The sequence below is a fragment of the Pygocentrus nattereri genome, chromosome 17 (assembly GCF_015220715.1).
Source record: "Pygocentrus nattereri isolate fPygNat1 chromosome 17, fPygNat1.pri, whole genome shotgun sequence".
NCBI lineage: Eukaryota > Metazoa > Chordata > Actinopteri > Characiformes > Serrasalmidae > Pygocentrus > Pygocentrus nattereri.
The window spans coordinates 16,850,462-16,868,551 of record NC_051227.1 but is presented as its reverse complement, the minus strand read 5'-3'; the positions used below and the strand labels follow the sequence as shown (position 1 = coordinate 16,868,551).

General features: G+C 38.6%; 1 protein-coding gene and 1 non-coding gene across 2 annotated transcripts in view; both read right to left on the bottom strand.

Moving 5' to 3' along the window:
• dpydb (dihydropyrimidine dehydrogenase b) overlaps nucleotides 1–18,090 on the bottom strand; it is a 203,083-nt gene that overhangs the window by 85,830 nt on the left and 99,163 nt on the right. Inside the window, 3 exon segments of the mRNA XM_037546779.1 lie at nucleotides 4,731–4,752; nucleotides 4,754–4,794; nucleotides 13,165–13,326. Coding sequence (XP_037402676.1) covers nucleotides 4,731–4,752; nucleotides 4,754–4,794; nucleotides 13,165–13,326 — 225 coding nt within the window.
• Nucleotides 3,885–4,075, bottom strand: LOC119265814. Its single transcript, XR_005131750.1, has one exon. It is a non-coding gene; the product is annotated as a U2 spliceosomal RNA (small nuclear RNA).

The window sequence follows — 18,090 nt, the reverse complement described above, 5'->3', positions numbered from 1 at the left end:
TGATTTCCCAGTCTGCACATGTGTGAAAACAGACAGCTGTACTGGAAATAAGCAAACAACTTTGCCATGAGTTGCAGCAAAACACTTTTAGAGTGATGCTGAAACCAAGAACATGCTTGTTCATGTTTTCAGGTAAAGTGGCACAATGTTTAAAAAAAAAGCCACGGCAGTTCTACATTACATTTCCGTTACATCTTCTTCTGTGAGTTTATTGGCTTGGATCACTAAGTGCATGTAAACACATGCAGTGTTGAAGTTTATTAGTAGACTTACTGGCCTTACTTTCCTGAACTTTTCCTTAATTTCAGTGTGCAAGGCAGTTAACTTTATTCATATTTTGACTGATAAATGACCTCATAATTCACAGGATTCAGCAACACTGAGGCAATAAAAATATATGTAGGACAAAACTTGTCTGCTTTGGGACATTTTTGCTACCCACAGGACGCGACTGCAGCAATTTTCCAAAGTGCAATTCATTTTTCTCATTGAGAAAACAAGCTTAGACCCAGAGGTCCTAATGTAGGCACGGCGCTGTCTACAGAATGACAACATGACTTCGGTGGTGTCCTGTAATTGTTGGCCAGAAAGAAACTAAATGTCCAGAAAGGAAACCTGCTGCTGATTTCATTTATGTGTAATTAAACCATATTTTTTGGTATCTATCAATGTCTCTAAAACTAAAACTCAGCATTGCTGATACTGAGAGAAGACAGCTAAGACAAGACACAGAGGCCCATCAGTAGAGATGAAAAGTGGAGTATTAATAGCACAGCAGAGACGCAGATGATGATGATGATCTACAGAACTGTTCTCTAACCTGCCCACTTAACTCCCTATCAAAGACGCCATTATCATATTTCATAATGCTTCCTGCCAACATGAGCCTTCTCCCCGCTGCACACACGCTGTCTGGAGGCTTCTCCTAATACACACACATGTGCGTGTGTGGGCTCACCTCCTGTGAGCTTGCGTCTGCGGGTCTGTGTGTGTGTGTGTGTGTTTGTGTGTGTGTGTATGGGAGGGAGTACACATGTTAAACAGTAGGATGAGAGAGTGTGACACATCAGCTAGAGCTCCTCCAGTACTGAGTGCAGGATGGGGGTAATATGAGCTGGTGTATGTCTGTGCTGGCAGGAGTCCTGTCCAAATCAGTCTGTTTAGATACGAAACATCTCAGAAGGGAGTCGTGATCCCTCAAACTCCCTCAAAAATCAAGTGTAACCAGGTGAGGCACAAAGCAAGTAATTATTTTGGGTGATATAATGGTAAATTGGTACACTAAAATGCCACACAGATTATATATATATATATATATATATATATATATGCACAGCCCCATGTCCAAAAAAGATGGGACACTGTGAAAAATGTAAATAAAAACAAAATGCAATGATGCGTAAATCATTTAAACCCTGTATTTAATTGAAAATGCTTCAAACAACAAATCCAATATTTAAACTGAGAAATTTTATAATTATTTGAAAAATATTTGCCCATTTTGAATTTGATGCCAGCAACATGTTCCAAAAGGCTTGGACGGGGGTAAAAAAGGCTGATAAAGTTGTGTAATGCTAAAAAAAGAAAAAAACAATAAAAAAAACACTTAAATGTAAATAAATCATATATAAACAGGATCCAGAAATGCTGGCACCTTCTCTGGGCCTGAGCTCATTTAAAATGGTGAAAAAGTGAAAAAGTGAAAAAGTGTCCTGTGGTCCAGCAATTCAACATTTGAAATTCCTTTTGGAAATCAGCTTGTTATCAGTTCAAAAGCCAGTATTCATGATGGTATGGGGTCCATTAGTGCACATGGCATGGGTGACATACACATCTGTGAAAGCACCATTAATGCTGAATGATATGTACGACAACATATGCTGCCGTCCGGATGACGTCTTTTTCAGGGAAGGCCTTGATTATTTCAGCAAGATAATGTAAAACCACATTCTGCATGTATTACAGCAGCATTGCTCCATATTAAAAGAGTCCCAGAGCCAAATGGGTCCGCCTGCAGTCCAGACCTGTCACCACTGAAAACATTTGGCACATTATAAAATGAAAAATATGACAAAGGCAATATGACAAACTGTTGAGTAGCTCAAATCCTATATCAGACACGAATGGGAAAACATCACTTTCATACCTATAGCTTCATACCTGTAGTTGGTCTTCTCAGTTCCCAAATGCTTACAGAGCATCATTAAAAGAAGAAGTGATGAAACAATGATAAATGTGCCCTCCGTCCCACTTTTTTAGAACATGGCACATTGGCATTAAATTCAAAATGGACACATATTTAAATAAATAAATAAGATTTCTCAGTTTCAGCAATTGATTTCTTGATTGATTTTCAAAAATGGAGATATGAGGTTTTGTTCCAATAGCAGTGATATGTATTTTATTAAATTACTTCCAATGTCAATGTAAACCTATGTTGTTACGCATTACTCTGAAGTTTGAGAAAACTAGACTTTCTAAAAAGTCAGAAAGATGTACTCAAACTGAAGCTAATCATCATAGGGCACCTATTGCTGAATACACAATGTCCAGTAGTAGCACTGTTGTAAATCCGATACTGAGTTTTAATGTGAAAGTGATAATATTTTATCCATTTTCTAAACAAAAGACACAAAATTAGAGGAGTAGGATGTGGATTAAACAGCTGAAACAAGATAATACCTCTAAGAGCTTGAATATTGCATAGTACTTTTGATGCTTACGTACATTTACAAGAAAGTGTATTTGCACTTTAACCTGAGAAAAAACATAATTATGTGCTATTTTTGCTCGAGTAACACATTACAAAAGATATCTTTACTTCCATGTAGATACATAGTTTGTGTATTTTGCCCACCACTGTGTGCATGACATATAATCTGCACATTTAGGCCTGTCAGCCAGTTTCATACAGAGCACACAGGCAGAATGCATCCTGTTTGCACCTGAAACTGGCCTAGATTAGCACGTTTGCCTCTGATTGTTCAGAAGTGTTTACCACAAGTACTCTTTGATATTGTACTCAGCTGTTTTGATGATTCCTGGCTTTTAGAAACAAATCCATAGGACTATACAAATGACCACAGACAAGGAGCCGAAAAACAGAATCGCTGCAAGAGTACAATATTTTGTATTAACTCACATGCAAAAATCTCAGTAGGCTGTTGGTCACATGTACAGCGGCTATGAAACCACAGTACAAACAAGCACTTTATAAACTTTTATGACTTTTCATTCACAGTTTGTGAGCACAGCTGGATTCTGTCGCCTGAAAGGCAGAAATCCAATGATACAGTATCTGATGCAAATTTCATGTTAAACCTTCTCTGCACAGGACCAATGAGGCTTCACCTCATGAATATGGATGAGGTTCTCCTCGTCACAGTGTCACTATGCTGAGATATGTTGTGTATTATAAACAAATGTTTCTTTTTAGTGGTGTACAAAAACCAGCCTGAATGTTAAAACAAGATGTCTGTATATGAAGCAGATATCATGCAATAGAAAATGAAGGGAGAGCTTTATTGCTTACTCGGGGGAAAAAAAAGACACGGGTGCTCTTTAGAGGAAAGGTCCTTTTTCAGTTTTTATGTTAAAGTGATACTTTTTTTTAATCCCACAAACGGGGAAATTCCACCTCCGCATTTAACCCATCCATGAAGTGAAACACCACATACACACTACTTAATACACACACACTAGGGGGCAGTGAGCACACTTGCCCAGAGCGGTGGGCAGCACTATCCACGGCACCTGGGGAGCAATTGGGGGTTAGGTGTCTTGCTCAAGGACACCTCAGTCATGGATTGTCGTGCTGGGGATCAAACCGGCAACCTTCCGGTCACAGGGCCAGTTCCCTAACCTCCAGCCCATGACTGCCCCCAAGAAGGTGCACCATTCCCGGAGGTACTGCAATACTAGGTCGATGCGTGGAGAGGACAGAGCAAGCCCCTCTTCCGTCTCCCTGTCCTAAAAATCAATTTAATATGTAGTCCTCATATAGAGGACGTATCAGATATTAAACTGATAAGAACAGATACTACACTTGATCTTAGCCAAAAGGCAGAGAAGTGATTGAGAGCACAGTTTAATTAAAAAGTCTACTTTCTACTGAGTTTCTGCTTTCAAAAAGATTTTTAAAGCTATCTGGCTAGATGTGGCTGCCAAACAGCATCACTGTTTTATTTTCATTACAGTTTTCTAAGCAGTACAACATAATTACTACATGCTTTCTATAAAACCTGTATTCATAAGCCATTATAAATGGGCTTATATCTCTTTGGAACTTGGTGAGTATAGCTATAACCTCTTATAATTCTTCATTAGGCTGTAATAATGAATTTTAATGAGTTCTTCAATGACAAACACGTAGCAACACATATAAGGCTCATTCTTTGTTATAATGATAATGAACAACAGTTTAAACATTTAAAATCTTGGTGCTTTGGGATGTTCGACAAACTTATATAACATGATGGCCATGTGTCCACACACTTTTGGCCATATAGTGCATTATACGTGCTTTCTCAGTTGTGATGCAGGTCATTCTCCATTTAAAACGAAATATAATGGATAGTGACACTTGTGTTGTTTATAAATCCTCAAAAAATGCTTATAAGACATTATTACAGCCTTATTAGAGTTGAGACATTAAACACACTTACAAAACGTATGAACAGAGGCTTCGTTTGATAAACAACACATTTTATGATGAACACATCTGGACTTACCTCAGCCATCCTGGCCAGTTTGGTCATCCTCATTGTATCTGCACATAATGCTGGTGATGGTGATCTGCAGAGACAAACAAAGAGGCAGAAAGAAAGACAGATATAAATAAACCAGAGAATTAGAATGAGTGATGAGCTGTGGTTTGTCCAGATGTGTTCGCACTGAAACACAGCGGTCATTACGGTTGCGCTATGCTGCTTTAGGGTTTGGCAGATGCCCCGTGGCATGCAAACGTTATTAAACCAATAAAAACACGCCGCCCTGAGCGCTTCTCCACTCCTCTGTGGTGAAGGCAGGATTTAGCTGTGGTATACTCTCTCACTGTGCCTACGGACGCCGATATAAATCTCATGCCTAGTTGTCTTTTAAAGGAAACAAATTGGAGGCTGGTGGAACAGCACAGGGCTTTGGCAGGTGACTGTGAGAGTTTATGACTCTATCCATCCTTCAGCTCTCACAGGCCTCGCGGATCCGGTCCTGATCCTACAACCACCATGCCTCGGTAATAAATAAATAATTCTAATAAAAAACATTGACTAAAGGCAGTTAGCAGGCCTCGGCAGCATGCACGCTGTAAAACTTTTCACGGGTGTCTGGAGAATGCTCAAGGCGAAACTCTGCCAGGATCTATCCACGCGTTTATCGGAATCTGCGCACAGCTATCTGGAGGAAGAACTGTAGGGGTTTAGTACTGACTACACAGAGAATTCTGGGGAGACAAAAAGACATTCTGGACTAGACAAGATATTGCTATTCTTCTGGCAGCCAGAGCTGTAAAAAATTCAGAATTTAGCTCAAGAGAAGCCAGATTTGTGTAAAATCTTTCACTATGAACAGTAGGAGAAGAGAAAAAGGATGAGGAAAAAGGAGAAAGTGGAAAGAGAGAGAGAGAGAGCGAGAGCAGAGAGGGGGATTGGCAGACAGGCAGTGCAGGAATCTCTCTGTTATCTCTTTAATAAGACGGCTCTGAGGTAACCGAGCCACTCCAGCACCGCCCCTCCCGAGACCCCCTGTCTCCGTGGAAACTGTCAATCATCCACTGATATGCCAATATTAAAAAAACAGGGGGATGGTGAAAGAATCTTTTTCTCTTCACTCCACATCTGTTCTCTCCAGCCTGCTGTGCTAGACTCCCCACACAGGACCCCTTATTGATAAAAACGCAGCGTGTGAATGTGTTTGTTTTCATACCATTTGAGGACACACACCAATCAGCCATAATATGAAAGCTACCTCCTTGTTTCTAGACTCAGTGTCCAGTTTCTCAGCCATATAGGAGCACTTTGTAGTTCTACAGTTACAGACTGTAGTCCATCTGTTTCTCTGCATACTCTGTTACCCTGTTCATCAATGGTCAAATAATGCCACAGAGCATTATTTGGGTGGTGGATCATTATCAGCACTGCAGTGACACTGGCGTGGTGGTGTTGTGTTAGTGTGTGTTGTGCTGGTGCGAGTAGATCAGACACTGTTTGTTTCAGTGTCACTGCTGGACTGAGAATAGTCCACCAACCAATAGTATCCAGCCGACAGCGTCCTGTGGGCAGCATCCTGTGACCACTGATGAAGGACTAGAGGATGACCAACACAAACTGTGCAGCAGCAGATGAGCTATCGTCTCTGACTTTACATCTACAAGGTGGACCGACAAGGTAGGAGTGTCTAATAGAGTCAGTGAGAGGACACAGTGTTTAAAAACTCCAGCAGCACTGCTTTGTCTAATCCACTCATACCAGCACAACACACACTAACACAGCACCACCAGTCAGAAAATGATGGTTTTCTGTGTGTACGGCTGTGTTTGCTAGTCATGTACTGTCACTACTGAAACATTTGGTTTGGTAGTGAAAAAAAATTGAATGTTCATTCATTTTAATAACCATAATTAAGGTATAGGGTCATATATCAGTCTAAAATCCAAGTTGGAAATCTGTTTTTTTACCCTGATATTGAATCAATTTTGTTGAATGATCACTGAATAAGTATTTTGATGTAATAATGTAATGTCACATATGTATTGTATATATCCATTTCTATTTGGTAATATGTCATTTACAAAAAGTAAAACAATAAGCCATGAGAGGCTGTACGGTATTTTGATTTTATCACAGGTAGGGTGGTCTTCAGCATGACTTGAAACAGAGGCCAACAGAAACTGTGATAAAATATACACTTTTTCAGAAAATAATTTGTCATTATTAATAATAATCGACCTAAACAAGTATTCTGTCAAGAAACATAGCTCCTTTAGCATATGGTGTCAATGCCAACCAACCATGGACAGTTAATGAGTGAGCGAGAATGTTTGTCACCCCTCACTTGTGGTTTCTTACGAATTATAATGAACATGTGATAAAATAGCACTGTTTAACACATAACTTTAGCTTTATAAGCCATTTTTGGTCACTAAATTACCACCGAGTCTTATTCAGCACCAATCCCGCAGCGCCCACTTCTCATGCTGGGCTGAATCTTGAATGGCTCTTTGCTCCCTACATAGTGCACTACATAGGATTAATACTGGATCCTGCAGCCCAATGGTGCAAAATACAGGAATTTGGGACAAAGAAACAGGCATTTGGGACTCAGACACATCCATATTTAATAAATGATGCTCTGTTTGGCTGTAGAGTAGTTTAAACAAATGGGATCTTACTTTGTTAGTACACTCAGTGGTCCATGTGAGCAGCATGAGAGTCAAAGATTGTTCCATTAACAGCACAAGGATTTTTCGTGAGGTGGTGTGTGTATATCGTGGATTTTACAATTGAATCAGATTTCAGGGCCGTAGCTATCATTTTTCTGTATATACACATTATATATCTGTATTTATCTGTATATTATGAGAATTTTCAAAGCCTACCTGTGATCTTAATGGTTTAGTTTTAAAAATGAAACTTAAAATTTTTGTTAAAAAAACACAAATCAGGATCAGTTTGTTGCTCCAGTAGGTTAGGCCTGTTTTGCACACGTCCTGAAGTTGTACAAAAACACATATGTGTGTGTGAGTGATCTGGCATCACTGAGAGAGTTTGGTGAGTCATTACGTCTCTGTAAGTATTCATTTCGCCTCCCGCCACCCCTGACCCCCAAACCCGTCCTGCACCGCGGCTGACTCACCTCATCCCAACACACACTTCACCCACAGCTGGAGTGTGTCCCTCTCTGGTCCAGCTGCCCCGCTCTGATGAGGAACACGAGGGGAACAGCGTAATTGGAGAGAGTAAATAAAGATAATGGAGCTGCTGAATAACCGTAACCTGCCTGACCGTCATCAATGTGTTATCAATGAGCCTCTCAGTGCCGTGTTTAGATGCGCTCACTCCACTGTCTGCATGATAACAGCTCGCTGAGGGAAAGAGAGACTTGAGTGAATGATGAGGTCAGGTACTCTCGGTCTACAGCACTATTCAGACGGGATTAGTTTTACATGGGGCCGTGTAGTAATGTAATTATTATCAGAATGTCTCTGTGATTTCAGTTCTGCCCCAATCCATCACATCAGTAATTTTATGGCTGTGCAGATTCTGCTATATAGAGCCATTTTTTAAAACCAAGTTTTTCATCATAGACAAAAACATTTAAACCATTCCTGCATTCTGCCACCGCTTCTTTATCATCAGCTTCATATTTCAATTTTTATATTTCACTAAATTAATGTTGAAAATATCATTTATATCACCTGTAACCTCTTAAGCTCCTTGGAACCACCAGTGGCTCCAAAACGCACTTTGTCATATTCTTCATAACTTTCATATTTCATAAGCTACATTTAGAAGCTGAGCGTCGTATGAGGCTGTAACTCTTCTTTCCAGTCAAACAGATGGTGATGTCATTTTTAACCCTTATAATAAAAGAAGCTGAAAGTGTGTGAAAGTGTGAAAGTAGAGGAGGCAGTGGATAGGGCAAGATGGAGGCAGATGCTCCGCTGTGGCGACCCCTAAAGGGAGCAGCTGAAAGAAGAAGAATAAAGAAGCTGAACTTCTCTGAAGTTTGTTTTTGTACTGAAAGTCAACCCATTTTTTCCCCCAATCTGGGCTATAGACTATAAACAGACGGCGTCTCTTCAGTGATCTGCTCTGTAAACATTAGTTTTATAAAATAACACAAAGAGCGTCTGAGATTTTTGGCTTTCAGCAGTAAATTGTAAGCATAGAGCAATATGTGTAGATCATAAATCACATGTTCTGTTAATTTGAGGGGAGCTTTTACAAAACAAATATAAATAAATGTAAAAAATGAAAATTTGTATTTATTTCATGCAGTTACTGAATAATCCTGAAAATTCAGACGGACAAACCTAAATATACCCTGGAGCTTCTTCATTTCCATTCAGAGCTTCCAGGTTTCATATTTATTAATAGATCCCTTTAAAGCTGCGCTGGATGAGCACATTAGAATAATTTTATACTTTTTTCTGCAATTAAATTGTCAGTACTTTGTTAAAATTGATTCCAAACTTTTGAACTCCACTGAGTATCTGTTGAATGAATCCCTGTTTGAATTGTGCCTATGTTGAAGCATGGAAGCGCGAGGTTAGGAGAAACCACGCCAACATTTCCCGTCATTACGACCGTAATCCAGAATTAATCTCATCCTCGAGTGAAGCAGGCAGCCAACAAACCGGAGGAAGTTATTTTGTGCTCAAATGGGCTGTCTCAATGCAAATGATTATTGGGGCGGGGGGGGGGGGGGGGGGGGGATGATTTGACAGTGATGAAAAGAAAACTGCAAAGAAAAGTCTTTGTTATTCTCCTGCAAAGCAAAGAGAAAGGATGGAGAAAAGAATAAGGACTTCAGAAAAGCTTCCAAAATTACTTGTCAAGCAGTTTACCATGCAGAAATCCAGGGTGAGAGAGAGAGAGAGAGAGAGAGAGAAAGAGAGAGAGAGAGAGAGAATATAAAACAGCACCTTTATTATAGAGAATTATAGCTGTTGATAAAACAGTGACAGCTTCGTTATCCTCAAAAGGCAGAAACAAAAGTAATGAATCATATTAGGAGGAACAACTTCAAACCTTTTTACAGAAAAGATGTCAAGACTGAGAAAGAGATAGAGAGAAAGAAAGGATGGGGTAGAAAGAAGGAAAAAGAAAGTGCATGTATGCGTGTGAATGCATGTGTATACATACACAGGCATGAAAGAGAAAGTGTGCATAAGATATACGCACAGGTTTGTGCACATAAACCTGCTGTTGGAACAAAACCTCGTATCTCCAATTTTCAGTTTTTGACATTATTTTAAAATCACTGCTGTCATTTACAGGGGGTATCAATTTCAGCATGAATGGATGAAAAGAAATGACCCAAGATAACTTGGAAAAATGTCTGGTTCCATTGTTCCATACAGTGGCCATCTTGGAGCTGACTTTGATATACACTGGTCATATTTGAGAGCACCTGCCCAGCATGGCACAGAAACCCGTCAAACCAGATTGAGACCGTCCAGAAACGTCCTTGCCAAATCATCATGGGCAGGGCTTATTCTGTCAACAAGCCCTTCAAGCTCTCGCATTAAACCTTAAAGATAGAAGAGACATACTGTGTCGACAGTTGGCCTTGAGTATCCTAAACCCCTCTTTTACAGAGTGGCTACTGTCTTCAATATCCAGACAACAGCGTCCTGTGGACAGCATCCTGTGACCACTAATGAAGGACTAGAGGATGACAAACACAAACTATGCTGACAAACTTGAGCTGCTGTCTCTGACTTTACATCTGCAAAGTGTACCAACGAGTAAATAGAGTGGACAGTGAGTGGACACAGTGTTTAAAAACTCCAGCAGCACTGCTGTGTCTGATCCACTCGTACCAGCATAACACACACTAACACAATTGTCAGTGTTACTGCAGTGCTGAGAATGATCCACCGCCCAAATTGTACCTGCTCTGTGAGGGTACATGGTGGTCCTGACCACTGAAGAACAGGGTAAAAGGGGGTAACAAAGTATCAGAGAAAGAGATGGACTACAGTCTGTAACTGTAGAACTACAAAGTGCACCTATATAGTTTCAACTTATAAAATGGACAATGAGTGTAGAAACAAGGATCAGGTATAACATTATGACCTTGTTTCTACGCTCATTGTCCATTTCATCAGCTCCACCTACTAGTTAATTGGTTTATTTTTCTTCTTCTCACAATCTAAGTAACCTCGAAACACATCATCTGTGGTCAACTTGGCCCTGTCCAATTCCACAGCATCCCAAAGTCCTGGAACCTACTCTGGAGGTCTGTTTGTGGACTTCAGCTTGGCTTTCAATACCATAGTTCCAGAGCTGCTTCAGGCCAAACTGTCCCAGCTGTCTGCACCAGATCCCATTTGCTGGTGGATCATGGACTTCCTGACAAACAGCAGACAGTAGGTGCAGTTAGGAAAACACAAACACACATGAGACCCCCGGACCCTCGGTGCTGGAGTACCACAAGGTTGTGTGCTCTCACCCCTTCTCTAATGTCTCTACACCAATGACTCTGTCTCTAAGGAAGTAGCTGTGAAGATCCTATGAGACCACTGTATTGGGTTTCATAGCCAATGGCAATGCATCTGCCTACAGAAAGGAAGTCGAGCAGTCCTGGTGCAGTAGCAACCACCTGAAACTCAATCTGCCACAGAGCCTGCTGAGCCAGCTCAACACAGCAGTCATTGACTCCATCCATACATCATCCATAACCCCCTGGTTTGGTTCCTCCACCTCCCAAAAACAAGTCAAACTCCAGCACGTAATCAGAACTTAAACTGAACCAACAGACTTCCTCACTGAATTACAGTAACTCTACTGTGAATGAAGCTTATTTGTACACAACTGTACAGATGTATTATTTTTTTTGTTTGCAAATATTCATATAATTCTTTAATATTCTGTATATAATAATTTTATAGTAAAAGTGGTGATGATAGGAACCAGATATCACAATGTCAGCAACACAAATATAACCATTGTATTTACTTTCCAAAACCACCAGTGAACCTACGTGTTTTCAGGCGTTTATATATAATGTTGATGATAGTAAAATAGTATTTGTAACCATTTTAAGCAATAACCTTCTATGAAAGAGCCCTTAAAGGCTAGTTCCTATCACCACCACTGTGATCAATTCTGACTGGTATTTGAAAATTGGTATGATTCTCTACAACAGGGCGTTTAATGTAAAATGACTCTGAATGTCTTTATTTGTTTATATTTTAATGATAATTAAAAGTTATGTACACATTTTGAAACACTAGTGAAATTACCCTTTAAGAAAAAACGAAACAAAGCAAACAAAGTCGGGTTTGTAGGATATTCTGGTAACACTTTCTATGAATATCACATTTGTAAGCATCTAAAAACACATTTATAACACGTTAAAATGCATTCATACGGCATTATAAACAAGGTTATAAATATTTATAAAAAATGAATTACACTGAATTACACTTTATTACCATATGTTTTATACATTATGAACTGTTAATATAATATAGTACATGTTATATTGTCAGTGCCAAAGAAGTCAGCCCCAGTTTAGAGAGCGTAAAGACAAATACAAAGCTTATTTACTTGATATGCAGTATTTTATTTCTCAGCGCTGGTGCTGTTCGGCCTAGAATCACTGCTATAATGTGCTTTTCTTAACCAGTTGTCTCACTTTAAATGTTACATTACATCACATTGAATTAAGCACCCATGAGCCCCTCCCTCTGACATCACACTGAGCATGAAGTCACAGTGGAGTGAAGGCGTGGAGAAGGAGAGGCGAGATAGTCGAGTGCTGTCATTATAATTAGTTCCCTCGCTGGTTCTAACGTCAAACGCTAGAACCCTTCACTCTGTAACATCACACTACAGTACAGTAATGCTAATTTCTGCTAGCGTTCTATTGGATATGCAGTGTTAAGTTGGTGCCAGGCTAACGGTGGTGCACATTAACAGTGGTGCACATTGACTTTCCCACATTGGGTAAAACACTGATGGGAGCACTAGTTTAAACTCTGACATTTGAAGCCTGTAATGAGCTTCATTGTGGATGTTTTAGTGTTTCAGTAAATCCTTCAGTAAATGCTTCAACTTGAAGCCTCACTCTTAACACTGGAGGAGGCTTTAGTACAGTACGCTTCACTTTACTTAGAGTGGACAAATACAGCTTATGAGCTCTTATAATTCATTATGAGCAATACTTATGTATTGTGTCAATAATTCAGAATGCATAATAAGCATGGCTATAACGTGTAATGCATTTTTGAAAATATTTATTGCCATGTTTATGATGCCTTATGGATGCATTATAATATGTTAGGAATGTGTTTATAGATGATTACAAACATGACAGTCATAGAAAGTGTTACCAATATTCTTTTAAAATTTCCCTTCAAGTGTTCCTTAATTTGGCAAAAGTTGCCAGTTTCACTTATTGCCAGTAAAGCATGTGAAAGATTGAGAAACTGGACTCATTGTGGGGGAGTTTTTTTTTTTTTTTTTTTAGCCTGGTCATGCCCTGGCACCAGTAGGCAGCTGCTTTTTCACTAATGAGCTCAATGTTGTGGAAGGAGACTTGACCATGTCTGGATGTTGTGCCACGGACAATACGAGGAGATGCACTGGTCACCAAGTCCTGCACAAATAATAACACGCACGAGTATTAATTGTGAATTAACCCCTTAAACTGCAGTGTTTGTATTCAATTATTAATATTAAGACTTATTATTCAATGATACATTTCCAAAAACTTGGGATGCTGGGCAAAATGTAAATAAAAACAGAATATAATTATGTACAAACCATTTAAAGCCTATATTTAATTGAAAGCGGTAAAAGACAACATATCAAATATTGGAACCAAGCAATTGTATTTTTGACAAATATATGTTAATTTGGACATTGATGCCATCAACAAAGATGGGACAGGAGCAACAAAAGACTGGTAAAGATGTGTAATGCTAAAAAACACATTGTGGAACATCTTACAACTAATTAGGTTAATTGGCAACAGATCAGTAACATGACTGGATATAGAAAGCATCCTAGAGAGGCTAAGCATTTCAGATGTAAAGATGGGGTGTGGTTCACCACTCTGTTAAAGACAGTGTGGTAAAATAGTGCAACAAGATTAACAATTCTCATAGAAAATAGCAAAGAACTTGAAGAATTCATCACCTACAGTACATTATATCAGTGAAATGTTCTGAGAACATTTGCAAGGGACAAGGTCAAAAACTATTAATGGCTGGCTTTGATCTTTGGGCCTTCAGGCAGCACTGCATTAAAAACAGACATTATTCTGTGGTAAATATCACTGCATGGGCTCAGCAACACTTCTGAAAATGACTGTCTGTGAACACAGTTCATCACTACATCCTTAAATGCAAGTGAAAACTCTTCCATGCAAAGAAGAAACTACATATAAACAGAATCCAGAAACACTTCCGCCTTCTCTGGGCCAGAGCTCATTTAAGATGAACTGAGGCGAAGTGGAAAATTATCCTGTGGTCCAACAAATCAAATCACACTGCATCCTCTAGGATAAAGAGGAAAAGGACTTTCTGACTTGTTATCAGCACACAGTTCAAAAGCCAGCATCTGTGAAGGCACCATAACTGCTGAACAATATATACAAGTTTTGGAGCAACACATGCTGCTATCCAGACAACATCATTTTCAGAGAAAGCCTTCATTAAGTCAGCAAGACAATGTCAAACCACATTCTGCACTTACTACAACAGCATTACTGTATAGTGAAAGAGTCTGGGTGCTAAACTGGCCTGCCAGCAGTCCAGACCAGTCACCACTCAAAACATCTGTTGCATCATGAAATAGAAATTATGAGTTGCTGAAATCCTGCATCAGGCAAGAAAGGAAAAACATTTTACTTTTAGAATTACAGCAATTGGTGTCCTTAGTTCCTTGAAACATATTGCTGGCATCAAATTCAAATGGGCATATATTTCTCTAAAAAAAAAAACTAACATTTCTCAGTTTCAACATTTAATTCGTTTGATATGTTGAATTAATTCTATTTTCAGTTTCTGCTTTTTTTTTTTACATTTTTACACAGTGTCCCAAAATTTCTAGATTGAGGTTGTAAATTTGGGCTCCAGGCTGATTATTCAGTTCATCTAGAAGGTTATTTTCCAGTAACTACATTATAGTAACTATAGCGACTAGTTTAGTATAAGGTAGGAATTTCTAATAAACTGGCCACCAAGTGGAAGTAGACGGTGGGTGTTTCTAATAAAGTGGCCAGTAGGCAAAAGTGCAATGTGTTTCTAATAAAGTGGCCACTGAGTGGAAGGGTATTTGTATTCTAGTTTTGCATTATATTTGTACTGTATTTATACATATTCACTGGAGAAACTTAATTATCATTTCTACTGTGACACGCATTTGTGTTTCTTCCTAATATCAGCATTAATCAAGCATACTTAAAGCCCTTTTCTCACAATTCAGCAGGAGCTATGATAAATGAAGAGATAAGACTACGGCCCATTAGTAGTGAGTAATTAGGGCTAATTTGCATGTGTTTATTAGGATCCACCCTATTTAAAACAATTAAGACTTTGTGGCATGTTAAACAAACTTCATCACCTGTGTTTTCTTTTAGAGGAGACACCTTTACCCAATGATTTGGATCTGAACAGTGATCAGGGCTGTGTGCTCCCAGCCAAAAGCACTCAAGTGCTGCAGCTACAAACATTAGGCTGTGTTCCTTTATGTGTTCATTTTCATACATTTGTAGAACAATTGTTCTCAGAAGAAAACCAGAGAAAAATAGAACAAACATAATCTAAAGGACTAACAAAAAACAAATCATCATTACATATAGATACTAACATATCTAAAACTTGGAGGTCATATTATTAGTATCTATATACAGACCCTAAAAAAATATTTTTCCATTGAAAATGGTAATATCTATACTAATATTTGGTAATATCTACTTGATTGAACAAAATAATCTTCATTAGAACGTATTTATTATTCTCAGTCATTCAATAACATTATTTTCATTGTGGGAATCAGTTCACATGAACCTGAACATGAAAATCATGTGATAGATAGATAGATAGATAGATAGATAGATAGATAGATAGATAGATAGATAGATAGATAGATAGATAGATAGATAGATAGATATAGATAACATTAGAGGAGAATGAAAAAACATACTTTACTTTTAATGTACGTCTATGGAACCAGACTCTTTTCTTTTGGTCCATTCATAAAGAAATTTATAAAAAATGTATAGAACAACAGGCATTTTCAAATTATGTCAAAAACTGAAAAATAACAAAAAAAATGGAGATACAAGGTTTTGTTCCCACAGTAGTGACACACACACACACACACACACACACATACACACACACACACATATGTATGTATATATAAATCACTGTTGTTGGAACAAAACCTTGTATCTCCGTTTTTGTCAATTTTTGGTTTTTGGCCTAATTTAAAAGTACATATTGTGCTTTACATTATTTGTAAATTTCATGATGAATGGACCAAAAGAAACAGCTCAAAACTACTTGGAAAAATTATGGTTCCATTGACTTACATTAAAAGTAAAGTATGTTTTTTGTTTCTCCTGTAAAGTTACCATGTTGGAGATACAAGGTACGAGTATAAATACTTATACTTCAATTTTACATATTCACGCATACAGTACTGTGCAAAGCTTTTAGGCACCATAATATGTTGTTTAAAATCTCAGCTTTGAGTGTGTTTGTTCTTGTAAAAATACCATTCACCAATAGAATAGATGTGAATGAACATGAATACAGTAAAAATATTAAATACAGTAAAAATATATTTTTAAAAAGCAGTTGATATCTCCTGAGCTATTTAAGAGAGCAAAGTTTGTTTCAGATTACTCCTGGGTGACCCCAGTCATCACCTGGAATTTTGGGTAAATTTCACCACCACCTCTCTTGATTTAACTCACTGAAGTACTGACTAGCCAAAATAGGCATGGCATGATGGTTAATGAACCATCATTTAACCATGCAATGGTTAAATTAACATACTGACATATGGAAATACTTGTATTTATTTGAATATTAGTGTTTTTTTTCTGAGAAATAAACATTTACAGACCAAATAAATGATTTTTTTTATTTCTAATTTATGTTTTATATTCTATTTTTGCATAGTACTGTGGATACTTACACATGCATAGTATACATGGGACATATTATATTAACGATTATTATTAGTAGTAATACATAGATGCTTACATATATACATTTGGGCCATGTCATCATTACATATAGTTCAAGTGAAATCCCCACAAATATAGTTTTACAAGACTTTGAGTGTGTGTGTGTGTGTGTGTGTGTGTGCGTGTGTGTGTGTGTGTGTGTGTGTGTGTGTGTGTGTTTATTCCCTGTGATCCTCCCTCCGTTGTCTGCTAACAGCTGCTGTGTTCAGAGCTAATGGCTGGGACAGATCCACAGGGCAATACATCTCTTTATTTCTGCAGAGTGGAGGAACTGAGCTCTGAAGGCCCTGAGCGCTGATGAGACAGAGTGTGTGTGTGTGTGTGTGTGTGAAGCCATGCAGGATGACAGAGTGTAAAGAGCACACACACACACACACACACACACACACACAGCACAGAGACATAGAACACAACACAGGGCCCACTGGCTGCTGCTACAGGTATTCACACTGTGAATGAATCGACCCTGAACAGTGTTTTATTATGTGCTCCCTTGCAGCATGCTGTGCTGCTCTTTCAGTTTACATGTATGTATGTATACTACTACTACACTAGACTTACTTTGACCATCTATGAGTGTGTTTACATGCACGTAATAATCCAAAAACTGCATAAAATCAGACTTTGTCAGTGATCCGATCAGTGCATTTACATGCACTTCAGTAATCAGATAATAGGGAAACTCCGGGTCTACATGAGTCAGACAGTAATCTGATTTCTGCTTTGGAACCAGCCAATCCAAACTTAAACTCACAGAAGAAGACATGACGTAAACATAACAGAAAAATGTCATGCCGCAGATTTTTTCCCCGTGTAATCTTTGATCATTTAAAGGGTGCTTGGAACGTTCATGGTTCTACATAGAATCGTTTTCTTTATTAAAGAACCCTTGAATAACCGTCATTTTTGAGTGTGTAGGTATACGCTGCACATGGTTGGCCACATTATGTAAAAGAAAATGGCACCAAGGGAACTTGTTCCATTGCTCCAAGGTCCAGTAGGTACTTTTGACAGTGGGCAGGGGTCAGCATGGGCACTCTGACTAGTCTGTAGCTAGCAAAATTTCTTCTAGTTCTTCAGTCAGTTTGGACCAGGTGGGGTAGCCAAAGTTTCCCTCTGGCATCGATGAGCCCAACCTAACTCAGGCGTCCAGCACTC